Source organism: Tiliqua scincoides, chromosome 2 (assembly GCF_035046505.1).
Source record: "Tiliqua scincoides isolate rTilSci1 chromosome 2, rTilSci1.hap2, whole genome shotgun sequence".
NCBI classification, from domain to species: Eukaryota; Metazoa; Chordata; class Lepidosauria; order Squamata; family Scincidae; genus Tiliqua; species Tiliqua scincoides.
The window spans coordinates 47,830,842-47,847,074 of NC_089822.1; the positions used below are offsets into that span (position 1 = coordinate 47,830,842).

At 40.7% G+C, this 16,233-nt stretch overlaps 1 protein-coding gene across 1 annotated transcript in view; it reads left to right on the plus strand.

Moving 5' to 3' along the window:
- FER (FER tyrosine kinase) overlaps nucleotides 1-12,372 on the plus strand; it is a 189,641-nt gene extending 177,269 nt beyond the window's left edge. The window contains exons 18-19 of the mRNA XM_066614734.1: nucleotides 6,135-6,257; nucleotides 7,807-12,372. Coding sequence (XP_066470831.1) covers nucleotides 6,135-6,257; nucleotides 7,807-7,949 — 266 coding nt within the window. The 3' untranslated portion in view covers nucleotides 7,950-12,372. The remainder of the gene's footprint in view (nucleotides 1-6,134; nucleotides 6,258-7,806) is intronic.
- The last annotated feature ends 3,861 nt before the right edge of the window (nucleotides 12,373-16,233 follow it).

The window sequence follows — 16,233 nt, forward strand, 5'->3', positions numbered from 1 at the left end:
CAGACATCTGTTGGGAAAGAATCTCCAGACTGGCTTGAATCTGCGAGGACCAATTCAGCTGTCATCGCTCCATAACAAGCAATCTCTCCGTATTAATCAAGATTTTCTGTATCCACATTTCTGGAACAGAGTCCATTTTGCAATTTCTCTCTAGTCCACTAGATATCCACAACGTATTATTCTCCTGACTTCCACCATGTCATTACTACTCTGCCATCCGTATTCCTTACATACCTCTTGTGGATAACAGTCCAGTGCGGTTAACGGAGAGCGAAACAAAACAAAAGAAAACAGTCTCACCATCTCTGTTGCAGAGAAAACAAAGCTCTTTCAAATCTAATGAGAATTATATCCAATTATGTCCAAGAATAATTCTGGATTTTAGTTCACACCCAAGTTATAGTTGTAATTATAATCCACCACCAATTTATTCCACGACAGAGAAAAAGAGCACTGTCAACCTCCTTAAAAAGTCTCTTGTTAACGCCTCCAATATATCCAGGGCTTTTAGCTAAATCAGTCAATCAGAGCTGGGGACAATATTAACACTGGCTTATCTTAAATTTCCAGCTTAAACTTTACACTTCACGCTTTTTTCCCCCTCTATATGGCATCTCAGCACAGAGCCAGCAGCTTGATTGCAGATCACTGCACCTCCCCCAAAACTGACACAAACGATTGGATTCCTCTGAGAAGAAAGCCCCCCGGTTGGGCTTTCAGTTTCCCAGATACCTGCACCGATGAAGATCTTGTCTCTCCTAACAAAGATCTTCAGGTCCTCTTCAGACCTGCAGTGTTTGGGGGAAAACAAACTGTCTCCCAGGAGCTCCATATGTCTGTTCGTCCACTGTTGGATCCTCCTCCTCTCAACCAGTTTTCTTTTTGTCTTGTGTGCAGCCTGAGGCATTTGGAAGGCCACTGTGAGATACAGGAAGCTGGACTTGATGGGCCTTTGGCCTGATCCAGTAGGGCTCTTCTTATGTTCTTAAGAGTTCTAGTATTAGCTAGTATTAGCTCTGATACATGGAAATGAGAGCTAACTTGTACGAAACACCTTATTGGTACCTTGCCACATCATAATAACATCTCGTTGGTTCTTGGAACAATCAGTCTCATAGGTCAGTTGTGAGTTAAGAAAATCAGTTTTAGTTACATCAGCTAGTTGTGTTTTCCTTTTCTAGTTATTTGGCTATAACCTTTGAAGGAATATAGATAATTCAATGTGATTTGTTTTGTTGCATTCTGCATTAAATTACACATCAAAAGATATGTAACATGATGGTATTATTCATAATTACCAAAGTTTCCATGTTGACCACTAGTGGTGTCACACACCCCCTCCAAGGCTGTCACCCCCTAGTGATGCACTACTGGGATCTCTGGGGTTTTGATATATAGTAGAACCTCAAAGCTTAGCACAGAATAGTAGATTTACTATCTCTACTGTATGACATTTAAACCACAGCTACAGAAAAATTGTGGCTGGTTTAGTTTGGGTGTATTGATGTTGTACAATTAATTGCTTGGTTGCAATTATGCTTGGGAAGCATCTTTTTTCCTGCCTCTGTGTCATAAGGCTGGAGTGCAGATGCTCTAGGTCAGGGGTGCTCACACTTTTTTGGCTCGAAAGCTACTTTGAAACCCAGCAAGGCCCGGAGATCTACCAGAGTTTTTTTTACAATGTTCGCGCCATCATAACATATAACATTTATGTGTACAATGTATGTTGGTGTACCTTGAGCCCCACTGAGTATAACAGGACTTACTCCTGAGTAGACATGCCTAGGATTAGGCTGTGAGGCTGCAATCCTAGCCACACTTACCTGGGAGTAAGCCCCATTGAGTACAATGGGCCTTACTCCCGGCGTTTCCTCCCAGAGGCACCTGAAGGGGGGGGGGGTCAGCACTCAGCGATCTACTCATTTTGCTTCACGATCTACCGGTAGATCGCGATCCACCTATTGAGCACCCCTGCTCTAGGTTTTAGAAAATGCATATGTTTTTCAGAAATTATTCCAAGATGGCCAGCAAGAACAACTACTGAGAATGTAATCCCTAGAACCTTCTAAAATGTAATCTGCTTTATAGAGTGTGATTGATTCGGTTATTATAAATATAGGTAGATTGATAAAATCTTCTAATCTCTATATTCCAAGGCCACTGAGAAAAGGAACACTGTCTTACTTATGATAAATACCTTATGACATTTAGGCGAAAGCTGGGCTAGTATCAATCAACAGTGTTGTATTTCAGAGACATTCCAGCATGATATTGGAACTTGCAACTTGAAGAAGTCGTTTTAAAAAATGACAGCAGTGACAATTTTAGTTCCACTCCAGACATTTAACGGCCACTCCATATTGTTAAAATAGAAAAGGGGCAATTTGGTTAGAATACAGAAACTTCACATTTTGAAGTGGATTTATACCAGAAAGAATAAAAAGAGCTTATACTGCCTCAAGCTTTTCACATTTCCTTTTCTTTGCAGATAAGGACTAGGGCTAGAAAAAGAACTGCAGAAACCCAACTGATGTTAAAACTCATCAGTGACTTTTTTTTTTATGTAGCCAGTCATATTAAAGTAAACCACATCAAGGCCTTGAGGGATTTTTTTTATTTTTGTATAAGCCCTTTTCTAAAACAATTCACTGTTAAAGCATTGAAGAGCTAGAATGACAATATCTGAACAATATCCATTAATGGATTGAGTTGGTTGGTTGTGCATTAATCCGATGAAATCAGTTTTTGTGCCAATCTTACCTTTGTTCAACAACAAAACTAAACTTTTAAAGGACCCTTACAAAGCATTAGCACAGCAATTTTCAACCACTGAGCCATGGCACACTGGTGTGCCGTGGGTGGTTCGCAGGTGTGCCGCAGGAGTTTGGGGACGGTAATTTATTAGTAGGGAAATTTGTGGATTTGAGCTCTCTGTCAGCAGCACAGTGTGCCTTGTCAATTGCCAAAAAACTGATGGTGTGCCTTGGCCATTTTAATGCCTTGTCAGTGTGCCATGAGATGAAAAAGGTTGAAAATCGCTGCATTAGAAGATGCACTAAAAACTCACCTTTAGGTACCATTCTCATGTCGATCTGATAGCATAATCACTTAAAATCTTCCTAACTACTCCAACAACAACAAACGGTGGCAGCTTTAATACTGGGACCAAGTTTGACCCACCCATGAGGCAAGCACAGCAGTTGCTTTGAACAGAGAATGAATGCAAGTGCCCCCTTCACCCATCAGCTCCCCCGCCCAGCTGCCTCAGCTTGCCTCCATTTGCCCTGCACCTCCTCTTCAGCGTGTTGCTCTGTCACTCTGTGTCAGTAATTTTCAGCCACTGTGCCGTGGCACCTTGGTGTGCTGCAAATGATCTGCAGGATTTTGGGGAGGGAGGGGTCATTTATTAGTAGGGCCATTGGGGGATCTGGGTCTCCCCCCTGCAGTGCGGTATGCCTTGTCAGTTGTCTGAAAAACAATGGTGTGCCTTGGCAATTTTAGTGCCTTGTCAGTGAGAAATGTTGAAAATCGCTGTTCTGTGTTGAAATTGGAGAGCAGCAGAGTGGGAACCAGAACAAGAACACCGGGGAGGGGGTACTGTCCCACTTCCAAAAAAGAACTTGTTTACCTTTTTTGGAAGTGGGAGAGGTGTACTTCATGCCAAGGGTGGAGGTGGTTCCATTGTGCCAGAGGATGAGAGAAAAGCAGAGAATCCCATCATTTGCCTGAAGCCACCCTGACTCAGTAGCACAGCCATCTTTTCTCCAGCACTGCCAGAATGCATGCACGTACACAGCACACAGATTATACTGTACACAAGTATAATACTATGCATGTCTACCCCGAAGTAAGTCCAATTAATTTCAGTAGGGCTTGCTCTTGAGTAAGTTTGGATATGATTGTAGCCTTAGGGTGCAATCCTAACCAATGTTCCAGGACTGGCGTAGCTATTCCAGTGGGGCATGTGCTGCATCCTGCAGTTAGGGGGCAGTCATGGAGGCCTTCTCAAGCTAAGGCAATGTTTGCTCCCTTACTTTAGAGTTCCATTGCCCTTATGTCAGTGCCGGAAAGTTGGTTAGGATTGTGGCCTTAGTTGCTTTTTGTGGCTTAACTTCTGACTTATTTTGTGTTAGGAAAGTGGTACTGGATTTTTATTTAAACTTCTCCTTTTAAGAAGCTGTCCAGCTTTTGACTTTTACATCCTAGTATGCTATTAGCTTTGCACTAAATGTACTTGTCACAGTGTTGTAAACTATGAATATTTTATCCTTTTCCTTTCAATTGATGGCTTTATATTACTGCTGTTCTATTGTTTGGTGTTTTTTTCTATTTTTATCCTCTGCTATGTTGTATTGTATGTTGTTAGCTGCCTTGGGTCTTTGATTGTAAAAAGGAAAAGTTGGGTAAAAATGTTATAAATTAAAATCCTAAGCATGCTTACCGAGAAGCAAGTTCTACTGTACAGTAGGGCTTACTACCAGATAAGTGTGTTTAGGGCTGCGGTCTAAATGGCCTACATCACATTGGAACATCAATTCATCTTAAAGCTCTGACTGCAGGAGAAATTCCCTCAAGGACATACCTCCTTGGATTGTGGTTTAAACACTTCTAAGAGCCGTCAGAGCAGCATTTCTCAAACTGTGGGTTGGGACTCAGCTGGTGTGTCGTGACCATTTCTGGTGGATCCTGCAGAGCCTCCAATGAAAATTCAGGGGATAGAAAGATCAAATAACTAATTGCCTCAAGCCCTAAGGCTATTCAAAAAGCAGCTAACTGCCCTGCTGAGCTCCTGCTGTTTGCAAGCTTATAAATATAGGGAGATAAATATTTTAGCATCTTTTTTTTTTCTCGTGTGTTTTTTCCAAGTGTGTCAATGACAGGTAGTGGGGGCAGGTGAAGGCTGGATCCCATAACTAAACCCTTCAAGTCTTGAGGCTATTCATTAGGGCTGCTTCATTGCCAGAAATGGATCAAGTTTTTTGCAAATCAATTACTATTACTTGTAAATAAATATTTTTCTACGTGACCTTTTTTAAAGTCTTATAAAGCTAGGTGGGTCCTGATAGAGTGTCATTTTAAAAAGTAGGTCCTGGTGCTAAAAATTTTGAGAACCACTTTATTAAAGTACCTGGAAGTGCTATCAGAAGAGTCTTGTAAAATTGTGATGCCTTGTCTCTCTCACAGCCCAATCCTGAGCTGCCTGGAATACCCAGGCTCGGCGGCACTGAAAAGGGCTGCTGCCGAATCTTGCGCTCTCCCGCGGGAGGCTCCTCGGGAGAAGGAGACATTTGTCCCCTTCCCCCGAGTAAGGTAAGCAACCCTGCAATGGGGCTACTTGCAGCCCTCCACGAGCGCCCTGGATCCTGTGGAGCAGAACTCAGCAGATCCTCCTCCTGCCCGCCCCCTGGCATGCCTTTTCCCCACCCCCTGACACGCCTCCTCCCTGCCCCCGCTGGCCTCCCCCCTTCCCGGAACACCTCCTCCATGCGCCCATCCACACGCCTGCCTCCCATTCCGCTGCTCTGTGGTCCGCTAAGCCGCGGAACCTGCTCTGCGGAGACCGCTAAGCCGCGGAACCTGGGCGACCGCCCCACGCAAGCCCAGCACCAGCTGGCGCTGGGCTAACACCGGTGGGAGCTCGGTGATGAGCCCCACGAACGTGCCTTACGACATGTTTGCGACTGTGGTCGGCGGCACGGAGCCATGCCACCGACCACAGGATTGGGCTCTTAGTCCCTGGTTAGAGGCTAACCCTTCTGCTTCTTCCTATATTAACCCCACTCTAATTTATTTGCTCAGTCTGCAATCTCTTTATAGTGTTCCCAAATCCATCCTTCCTTTTTGTATTATATGTCCCGCTCCTGGACAGCATGACATCCTCCAACTGAGAATCAATGTAGGGTTGGCTTGTCTGCCTGCCACTCAGCCTTATTTCAATGTTTTGAGGTTATCTCTATAGCTGACGAGTCATATGAACGATGTCACATCCTTTCTTTAAGTTTTTCTTCTGAGGTAGCTATGGGGTTCTTGCAGGCCTTATCACAGCTTCATGATGTGTGTACAGAAAACTGGCAGAGATATTAAACCATCACATTATTGCCATCTTTCTTACTATCTGGTTTTTTTGTTGGTAGGCCGATACACTTCTGAAAGTGATATATGGAGCTATGGAATCTTCCTTTGGGAAACCTTCAGTTTAGGTATAAGTCCATATCCAGGAATGACCAATCAGCAAGCACGGGAACAAGTAGAAAAAGGTAAAAACTGTGCATCTGTTTGTTGTTTTATATGTTAATAGTTTATTGCTTTCAAATAAAAGCAAAGGCCCCTACTAGTGTTGATAGGGTTGAGCCTCTGCCCAGCTCCATGTCATTCAGACATTTTGTATGGTCAGTCAGAAAGATAAAAGACAAAGAAAGACAAATAAAAATCTTCTGTGACTTATGCCCCATTTGCATACATTGTTAGTTTTGTGTGCGAACAGCATGAGTGAGGAGGACAGGAAAGACCCGCATAATATGCCTTGCTCGGTTAAGTTGGTCACAGCTAACAGGTCTCATTGATTTGACCAGTGCTTTGTCATGCCTGACTCTGTTGTATAATCATGTGTGCAAATGGGTCCAAGGTGCACAGAAAATCTGGACAGAATGCTCTGTTACTAATGACTTATTTAATTTTTTTAGCATGTTCTCTGTTTCAAAGATCTTTGCAAAACGAAGAAAGAGAAAAGGATTTCAGTTAAATGTCCTGGGGGGAGCATTTATCAGTATACCTCATGCTTTGTAGACACAAAAACTCAAGCTGCACCTCCCTTAAATCCAGAAAATTACTTATTTCTTACATGTTGTTAAATTACTTGATTCCTATATGGAATTTACCATCACATTGGCCATCCTTTCCTTAAGAGGACACAGTAAATGTCATCAATGTGGACACCAATTTTAAGCAGGTTTTCCCTCTTTGAGATTCTAGAATGTACAACCTGTTCTGGACAAGCCCTGGAGGCCTCCCTTTCATAGTTCGTTTTAGCGCAACCATTGACTTGGCCTCTACCCCCTATGAAGTTTTTTTCATGTTTGAGTAGCAGGGAGAAGGTGCTGTAGGCTGACTGAACAGGAGCAGTAAAGCAAATTTGGAATGATATTGGGAAGGGGGGGGGGAGAAAAAGACTTGATTAAAAATAGTCAAAGCTGGCAGAGACCAAAAGCAAGAAGATAAAGAAGCAAAAGGAAATGTAGTTAAGGCCACAATCCAAGGCATGCTTATTTGGAAGTAAATTCAACTGGAGAACTTCACAGTAGATCCTTAAAGCAAAGGCAGGCCATTAGGAGATCAAAACACTGGTAATAGAAGATGAAAGGCTGTATGAGAATATAATAGAAAGGCACCAAAACTGCAGTTAAAACAAAGGTAAAGATTGTTTTTGCGTTTAAGCACCATGTTGTGTTGATTTTCATCTGGCATGGCAAAAAACAGGAAGGAAGTGTAGATCTGACACGGCAAAAAACAGGAAGGAAGTGTGGAGTCAATATTTCAGACTGAACAAATTCAAGACTGAGATGGGATGACTGACACATCCTGACAATGTAACATTTTTCTAACTTGAGTAGCAGTGATTTTGTGCCTTTCAATCTGGCAGCTCAACATGGTGTGAAAAGCCTTTTTAATGTACTCATGAGAGACTAATGACAAGTCTAAGGCAATTTGGTCACTTAATTTGTAACTACCATCTTGAAGTTTTGTTTCCCAAAGTGTGCTTACATTTTCAGTTGCCCCCTTTCTCCCCCTCCCCCTTTTATATGCTAGGCTATCGAATGTCAGCACCCACGAAGTGCCCAGAGGAAATCTATAAAATAATGCAGCGGTGTTGGGATTACAACCCTGAGAACAGACCAAATTTCAGCGAGATTCATAAAGAGATGTCTGCATTGAAAAAGAAAGTGACATAGAGAGAAACCAGAAGGACTCAACTGCAGGACACTTGTCGCTTTTTCCAGAAAAGTAATATTTTTTTTGTCATGGAACACTATGCGTTTATACCACATTACTTTCAATATACTTCTTGGGTTCTTTTTAAAAATAACGGTTTGTATACAAAGTGCACCAGGCTGAAAAATGTCAACCATGTGTTAAAGAGAGAGAATGAGCTGCCAAACATGTTACATCCAGTCACGCTGATGTTGTCACTTAGGTTATGTGTAAATAGAAAACACATAGTATATGTATAGATTTAAGGAACACTGGCTCCTTACTATTACTGTGATAAACCCCTAGCAACATCTTGCTGCCATTTTTTCCTCTGCTATTGATTCAGTTTCAGATTTTCGAAACAGTCACACTACAAGCCGAGTGGTTTATGCACCATTCCTATGAATTTTCAAACTGAAGACACAGTTTTTAGTATTCAGTTTAAAAGATTACACAATATAGAGCTCTGGGGAAAAAAGAATCCCAGCAAAAGCCATCTTGGATACGCTTGTATTCTTGTTTCTTGCAGATATTTCAAGACAGTAAATGTTTTCAATACCAGGCATTATTTATTTTCAGTTTTTTTTAAGCAGGAAAAAAGGCACAATTCACCAGGAATTACCATGCGCAAATATACGTGTGATTGAGCCTATTTTTTTTTCAACAACAAAAACCAAAGCGGAATCTAATGCACCTTGTATCTGTCAGGAAAAGTTGCAGAGGATCTGTCTTTAAGAAGGATGAGCTACAGCAATACACTAGTTTTTTTTTCAGTGTGCACATTCAGAAGTGCTGTCAGCAAGAAACATGTTTGAGCACAAGAGTGGAATATAATGAAGGTAACCAGTACCACTAATTTTGGATGGGGAAGGGTAAGTGAATTACCAGATTGGAAAGTGGAAGCATTATAAATTAATTTGTGTGGCAGGAGCAAGGAAAAAGGGAAAAATTTATATTCATTCACTGTCTGAAGAGATAAGATATTTTCTTTAGCAGAAAGATACTTATGATGAAACTGAAACAAGGGAATCTTACCTTTTGTCAACAGAGTCTGGCACACGGAACGAACCATAGAGGTGAAACATAGACTCCCGTTCTCTAATTGCACTCAGAGTGTTGTAGATTTATTAAACAGACAATTTGTGTACTCAGAATAAAAAGTATCAGCACATGTCATCTCTGGAAAACCAGCAGTCAATGTGGTATCTCCTATAGCAGGAACCATTTCCAGCTCCTTTATGAGTTGTTGGTGTGGTTGTAAAGTGTTGGGTCCATAGCTGAGGGAGCTCTGTGAGAATGTCAGTTCATGCTTAAAGGACAGCAAAACAGTTGCCATAGTTGTTTCAGCCCAAGGAAATGAAGACGGGAATTTAAACCACCTTGATGTGGTTTCCTTTTGTACAGTAGAGCCAAGATGTTGGTCAAGTCTTTGAATACATGTTATCTGTTTTGCTGACCCCTTCTGGCCAGGGCACTTTTGCTCTTCTGTGTGTTTTCGTGGTAGAACAGCATGGTAATATTGAAGAGAGTGTATTCTGCTTGTAGTGTAGAAAGGTTGATGTCATAATGATAAAATTAAATGTCGGAATAAAACAGTGAAGCATCGTGTTGAAGAAAATGTTCTTCATTGTAGGTGGACTTTTAGCAATCTAGTACAGGGGGCATTGGGTGTTTCTTGCCTTATTATGACAAGGATTATGAAATGGGTTTGGCAAAGTAGTGCAGAAACAAAAGGGTGGGAAGAAAATTTAGTGTTGTGGTGTTATCCTGGCAGTTTCTTTACATACAGTGGGCATATGATGGTCATTAAAGATTTGTTTCAAAGCCACTGTTAAATGTTTATTGATTGCTATGAACCGAAAAAGATCCAAAATAGTGTGCCTTAATTCACTGGCATTCCTATGTTAACTAAAATGCACAAGGTGTTAATGAGGGACAACACATGGGGTGAAAAGTTACAAATCAGCCTGCTACATGTCTTCATCTATGCATTAATTAATGTATACATGTAAGGACAAGAATGTATTTTCTTTTATTCATGATGTTCTTAATTTTTCTCTTAAGGGTTAATATTTTTATATAGGAGAAACTATACTTTTTCCTAAAGTCTTCTGAATGTACTCTGCCTTTCAGCAAGGAAAAGGACAGTTGTAAGTCTTAATTTGATTAGTAAAACACACTGTTCTGTTCTTCTTGTACAGATGTAAAGGATAACTGCTATTTATATTTCATTTATGTAAGCAGTTAAAATTTGCAACTCATGTCCAACTGCTGTTCAGATTGAAAACCCTTTTCCATACATGAAATACCTGTAGCATTTAGAGTTTGTTCTGTCTGTCCTCTGTCCAAAAACAAGGGTGAACTCATGATCAGTAACTGGTGATATTGTTGGTATTGATTCATTCATAGAAAATAAGTTTAGTATATTGGCAGTTTTTTATAGCATTTTATGATCCATTCTCTTAGTAGTATATAATTTAGGCCTATAATAGTGGAATAATGTATTTTGGCAAGTTAAATCCATACCAGATACATGGGAAAGTGAGCTATTGTTAGTCAAGGGAGAAAGGCTGGCCAATTGCATCCCTTGTCCAGTAAATTAATCAAAGGGGAAAATAACTTCTGTTTGGTTGAACTCAGCTGTTTTCTTAATGAAGTCAGAACTTTTCATATTTAATATTGTTGTTGTTACAAGTTTTATATAGTTTACCTGTTACAGCAAAATTAAAATTCCCCTGTTTTGGAACTATGCAATATTCAATAACCTCTGTTCGGTATTTTCCATAGCAAAACCTTTAGGGTTTGGAAAGCACAGAAATCGTGTTTGCCTGGGAAGGAAATTTTGCCTTAAAGTTAACTTTTCAAATGCCAAAACTTCCAAAACCATGCCACATAAAGTGCAATTTGAACACAGTGATTTCAGTTGATTTGTACAATTTCTTGCATCTTCAAGAAATGAGATTTCAAAAAATGGTTTATAGTGAAAATTCCAAATGGAACAACAATTTTAAACAGGAAAATTGTGTTCCTATGAAAATCAAAGACACCTATCTATATTCTGAAATGTGCAATATTGAAAACTGGTTTATTTGAAAATGTCAAGAGGTACCATCCTCACTCATACAGGATCTTTTCGTAACTCTGATTCACATTTGTCCTTAAATATCTGGAACTTTTAATTTGAAGAGTGAACTTATATGTATATTTAGCAAATACTGCCTTTCAATATTGATGTAGATACCAGAACAGTGTTGGCAAACAGCAGTGTTTATAGTATAAGCCACTGGCTTGTTTGGTTAGAAAACAGTTGTAGAGAACATTTCAATTATTTTGCTCCACTGTTTGGTTTTATCTTTGGGGTTATCAGCTGACCATCTTGGCTGGTGGTTTGTCTACCTAATGGTGTCAATATATTAGTGAGATAATATGATGAAAATTCGACATTAAGCAGGCTACTGGGTGGAATTTGTACTCTGTCTGAAAAATTCCTGAGAGACGCTTGTAGTCTCACCAGTTTTAGTTAAATTCAGAATTAGAGATCTTTAAAAGGCTTTCATTAGAAATGTAGCTTCTTTCCTTACCGCTTATAATGGCTCATATGACAGGCAAAGATATGCTATATCGAGCTAAACCTATCTTCTTTAGCATTTTATAGTGATGCAATGTTAATCCATTGTACTGTATTCTTAATCTGAATGAGAAAATAGCTCTGTCATACCACTACCTGAGCCTTGAATAACAAGCCTCAGAGCCAGTACTGATGACAATCGTATTCTTTTCATCAAGCAGACACCATAAAGGAAAATTCCTAACAAGTGTTTCTGAAATGCTGTATCTTTGCAATTGATTAAGCTGACAAATTTTCTTCCAGGATGAGAATCCTCTCAGAAGGCTAAATAATCTGCACCAGGAAGCCTTGTGCTGCCAAACAGTTTTCTGTTAACAGCAGACCTTTCATAAAGGGCAGGGCTTATAAAGCACACCTTAACACTCTGGCCACAGATGGAACTTAAGGTAACCCAGTCCCAGGGTATGCAGAGTTTTAGTAACACCAACATTTTGAATTGATTCTGGAAACCAATTGTTAACCAAAGCAGTAGATGTAGGACAGGTGTGCCATCTTCCCATCCTTGCTAGCAATCTCGAAGTTTCATTTTGGACCAGCTGATGTTTCCAAACTATCTTCAAAGGCAGCCCTACCTTGAGTGTTATTACAGTATGTGAAAATGTTACCAATTTTAGTTTTGGAAGATAACTTGTTCCAAGAGTTTCAGTTTAAAAAAAAAGAAAAGAAAAACCTTCCTCATGTTACCTCCTCTTTAAATTCTGATCTCAGCTATCTTCAGGCAGCCCCATCAGCTTCTGTTTTCTTGAAACCTAAGACCTTGCCTGGCTGAACTGTTGCCCAACCACACTCTTTTCTCCCTTCAGATGTTAAACATTATCTTGGAACACTGGGGGGGGGGGTGCGCGCAGAAGGGCAAGAGTGCACATTGCTAAAAGTGACAGTCTCTTCCCTTTATAACTGGCAGCAGGTTGGGCAGTGTTTATAAGCAAGAGGACTTTTTTTCCTTTTGGTAAAATGAAAGTGAAAAAAACAAGAAAGGGACGGAAGCTGAAAGGAGGGCCAGATGGTTTAAACAGACTTGTGTTTTAGAAACTCGTTGCTGTGCAGCGATTGAACTGGTAACATAAGAACAGGAACATGTTATTTTTCAGGGCATTTGTTTGGAAGTGCTAGTCTCTGAGCAAAAACTTCCCGTGTGTAATACACAGGTGTAGGGAACATCATGCAGCAGTTTCTCTGAAGCCCATCCTTCCTCTCCCATTTTCTTTGGCAGTGCAAAAGCAACATCACTCATGACATGGGTAGGGAGAAGCCTGTCTCTGTAGCCCAGACCTGTAGCCAGTTGCAAGCTCACTTTTCCCATGGGTATTTCTTTTCCCATGGGTATTTTCCCATGGGTACTTTTCCCATGGATATGTGAAGCAACCCCAGATCGGATATTTTGGATGGTGACTTGATGGTCAGATGACCCATGTGAAGAGAACGGAGCAAAAGAGCTGTAGCCCTCTCCTCTTCTCTGCACTTCCACTCTTCTTTAAAATCTGTGAATTCAGTGTAGATGCTGACGGACCAATGGGCAGGGCTGTCCGTATGTTTTTGTATGGTTGTTTTGCAAAGGTTTCACTAAATCCTCCAGGTCTGTTGCCTCTGTTTCACTAATCATTTTTATTAATAATCTTAACTCAAAACCACTCTTTCTGCAGTGCCAGAAGATTATGGTATGACTTTTCTCCACTCCTTTTATGTCCATGCAAAATACGGTTTGTCCCTATACAGATTATGGCCTTCATTACAAATATTTGCATTAGGTATCCTGGTCAGTTGGTTGTAAAAAGAGGAAGGGCAGAAAAAGTGTCAGTCTTTGATTTTTTGGAGACTAGGAAAATCAGTGTTATGGTCTGAGACAGTACTGCAGCCCCTCCCCCCAAATTTCTTAACAAGGATCTAAAGAGCTATTGGAGGCACAAGCAAGGCTGGAGTGCACGTAATGGATTTGGGAGACTCGCCCATACAAATATATGTTTAGGATTTGGAATTCTAAGGTCATCCATAGACAGCTGGTGTAGCATGCTAAGTGGCTAAGAGACCGAGTCATGAATCGGGACATCCCTGATTCAGATCTTACACCTGATCTTACATCTGCCACTAATGCACTAGGTAGGTTATCTGCTCCCTGTCAGCCATGCCTGCAACATGAGGATAATACTCTTGAGGTTGCTATAAGCAAAAGCGGAGCGGGGAGGGGTGGCACAGTAAGTACGGCACGCTCCACAATGCGCTGTGTAAGTGGTCCCTCCCCCTCGGCATCAGAGCCATTGGGGCAACAACAGCAATGTACAATCGCTGTCCTGAATCGCACCGAGGGGAGGGGCCACTTACATGGTGCATTGCGGAATGTGCCGTACTTACAGCACCACCACCCCCAGCTCCACTTCTGGCTATAAGAATGACATCAAGAGAATACATGTGAACTGCTGTACTTTCAGAAAGTGCTACACATTCAGTAAGTTATTGTTGTGTGCAGCTGCCTTTCATGCAGTTGCTAGTTAATTGAGATTATAAAGATATCTAAGACCTCCTTGTACATGAGGCAGCACATCAAGTGTCCCCCTACCCCGTTCATTGCTTCTTCCTGCACTCCTCTTCTTCTTATGGAAAATATAGTAAATGCTTACTTCATACTAACTTTGGGCCCTAGATATTTTTAAATAACAATTGTTTAAGCTTCAGAATTTGATGGGGAACCTCCACAGAACCACACAGCCCAACAAATCAGCATTCCCACAAAGAATCGTTTTACTAAATAGGGGGTCAACTTTACCAGACAGTGAAGTTGTATGATTTGAGTATAACATAATAGGGGAAAGTGTGGCCTAATTACCAGCAAGTTTAGATCTGTGATGTAATTTGTAGTTCTGATTGTAAAACATAAGCTGCCAAATTTCACAGAACTAGAGCCTTGTATACATCAAGGAAAGGCAGATCAGCCTTCCAGCAATCCCCATTCACAACCCAAACCAACGAGAACTTGTGTCAGAAAAAGCACTTTCGAAGCTATGGAAAGGAAGTTGGTGCTTTTATTGGTTTACAAAGGAAAGATTCTTCAATGTATGAACCATCAGAACAAACATATCGGATTAATTCTCAAATATATCAAGGAAAAGCACAAGAAATTATTCTCTCTTTTTAAAGGGAGTTTTTCAGAAAGGGAAGGGAGAAATAGAGGCCCTTAGCTGTGTGGAGAAGCAGAATAATGAATATGTTTATATACAGTAAACCTGACCGATCCTTTCAGGATATGTCTGAAACTTATTATTAGATTTGTGGTTCAAATTCCACTCGTAGCTCTCATATTTTTTCAGTGCCAAAAGGTACTGAATCCCAGGAACATTTTAACATGGTTATTCCATGCTATCGAATGCAGCCAGGTTCATCAGGGCTTGCAATCGCCCATAACATCTTCCATGAAAATTAGTGACTAGCTGCTGGATTTTTTGTTTGGTCACTGAGTAGTTGCCCCCTTTGATGCATATTGGAATTGCACACTCATGTGAGTGAGCAAAGAAATTTGCAGAAAGGTTGGTTGATTTGATGGCTGTAGAAGCACTCTCTTCCAATTAGGTCTTACTTTTGGAGAGGCTTTTTCCATGGATTTGGGTAAGGTCACAGCGGCTCACTACAAACAGAGCAAAAGAATGTTGGACATTTGAGTAGGTGACTGCAGTAATTTACATCCTTTTTACATACATGTATTTTGGTGTGGATTTGGGTGTCCTTTTCTTATTTTTATTTTTTTTAGTTAGTGCCAATATATGCACCAGCAGGTTTAATATCAGGTAAAGCACCTTTTATGCTCTTTGATGTTTAAAAATAATATATTTGTGAAACACATTGATAATACATAACACTGGAAAGGGTTGCATCTTCCCAAAAAGTACAGGTGCTGAAAAAGGGAGGAATGGGAGGCTTTGAGTTGCTTTCCCGGCTTTTTAACAAGAGTCAAAATGATAGCATATGTAATACTTATTAGTTGTCTGTCCTTTGTAATTTTAACAGATCTACATTTTATCTTTTATTTATTTGTCAATGTTTTATATTCCTGTTTGAACCGAAGTTAACCTTGTTTCACTTTCCTAGCCTGTTGCAAAAAGGGATCTTCTATGTTCTTAGAAAAGATAGTTTTGAACAGCCTCTTTCTGTCTGTCTGTCTGGACCAATTACCACTAACAGGTCTGAGGGACCATTTTTTACTGTATTCCTTCAATAAATGTACAATATTTGTATCTGTTGTGTCTTTTATTTGCTCTTCAGTGGTTTCTTTTATTCCGTTTCTCCTCTAGATAAATATTCCTGACATTGTCAATGGGAAATGAAGGTGATTATAGTAAACACCCAACAAGAGCTGTTTGGTCTTATTGTGTATTCGCTTTGCTGCTTTTTGCAAGAATCTGATTTGGACTATGAATCACTAGAACTAGCTTTCCACATTTAGCTGGGTGCATCCATCCAGCACCTGGCATGCCTTAACTTTCTTTCAAAAGCATGTCTTGTCATCAGGCTGCAGTTCTGAGGGGGACTTGGAAAGAGTTGGCTGATGGTGCTGCCATTGGTGCTGAGGGCAGAGAGGCTGGTCTTGTCAGGTGGATCCTTAGCTGGTGCAGAACCTGGCCAGTCTCTGACCGTGACATCCCATAGCC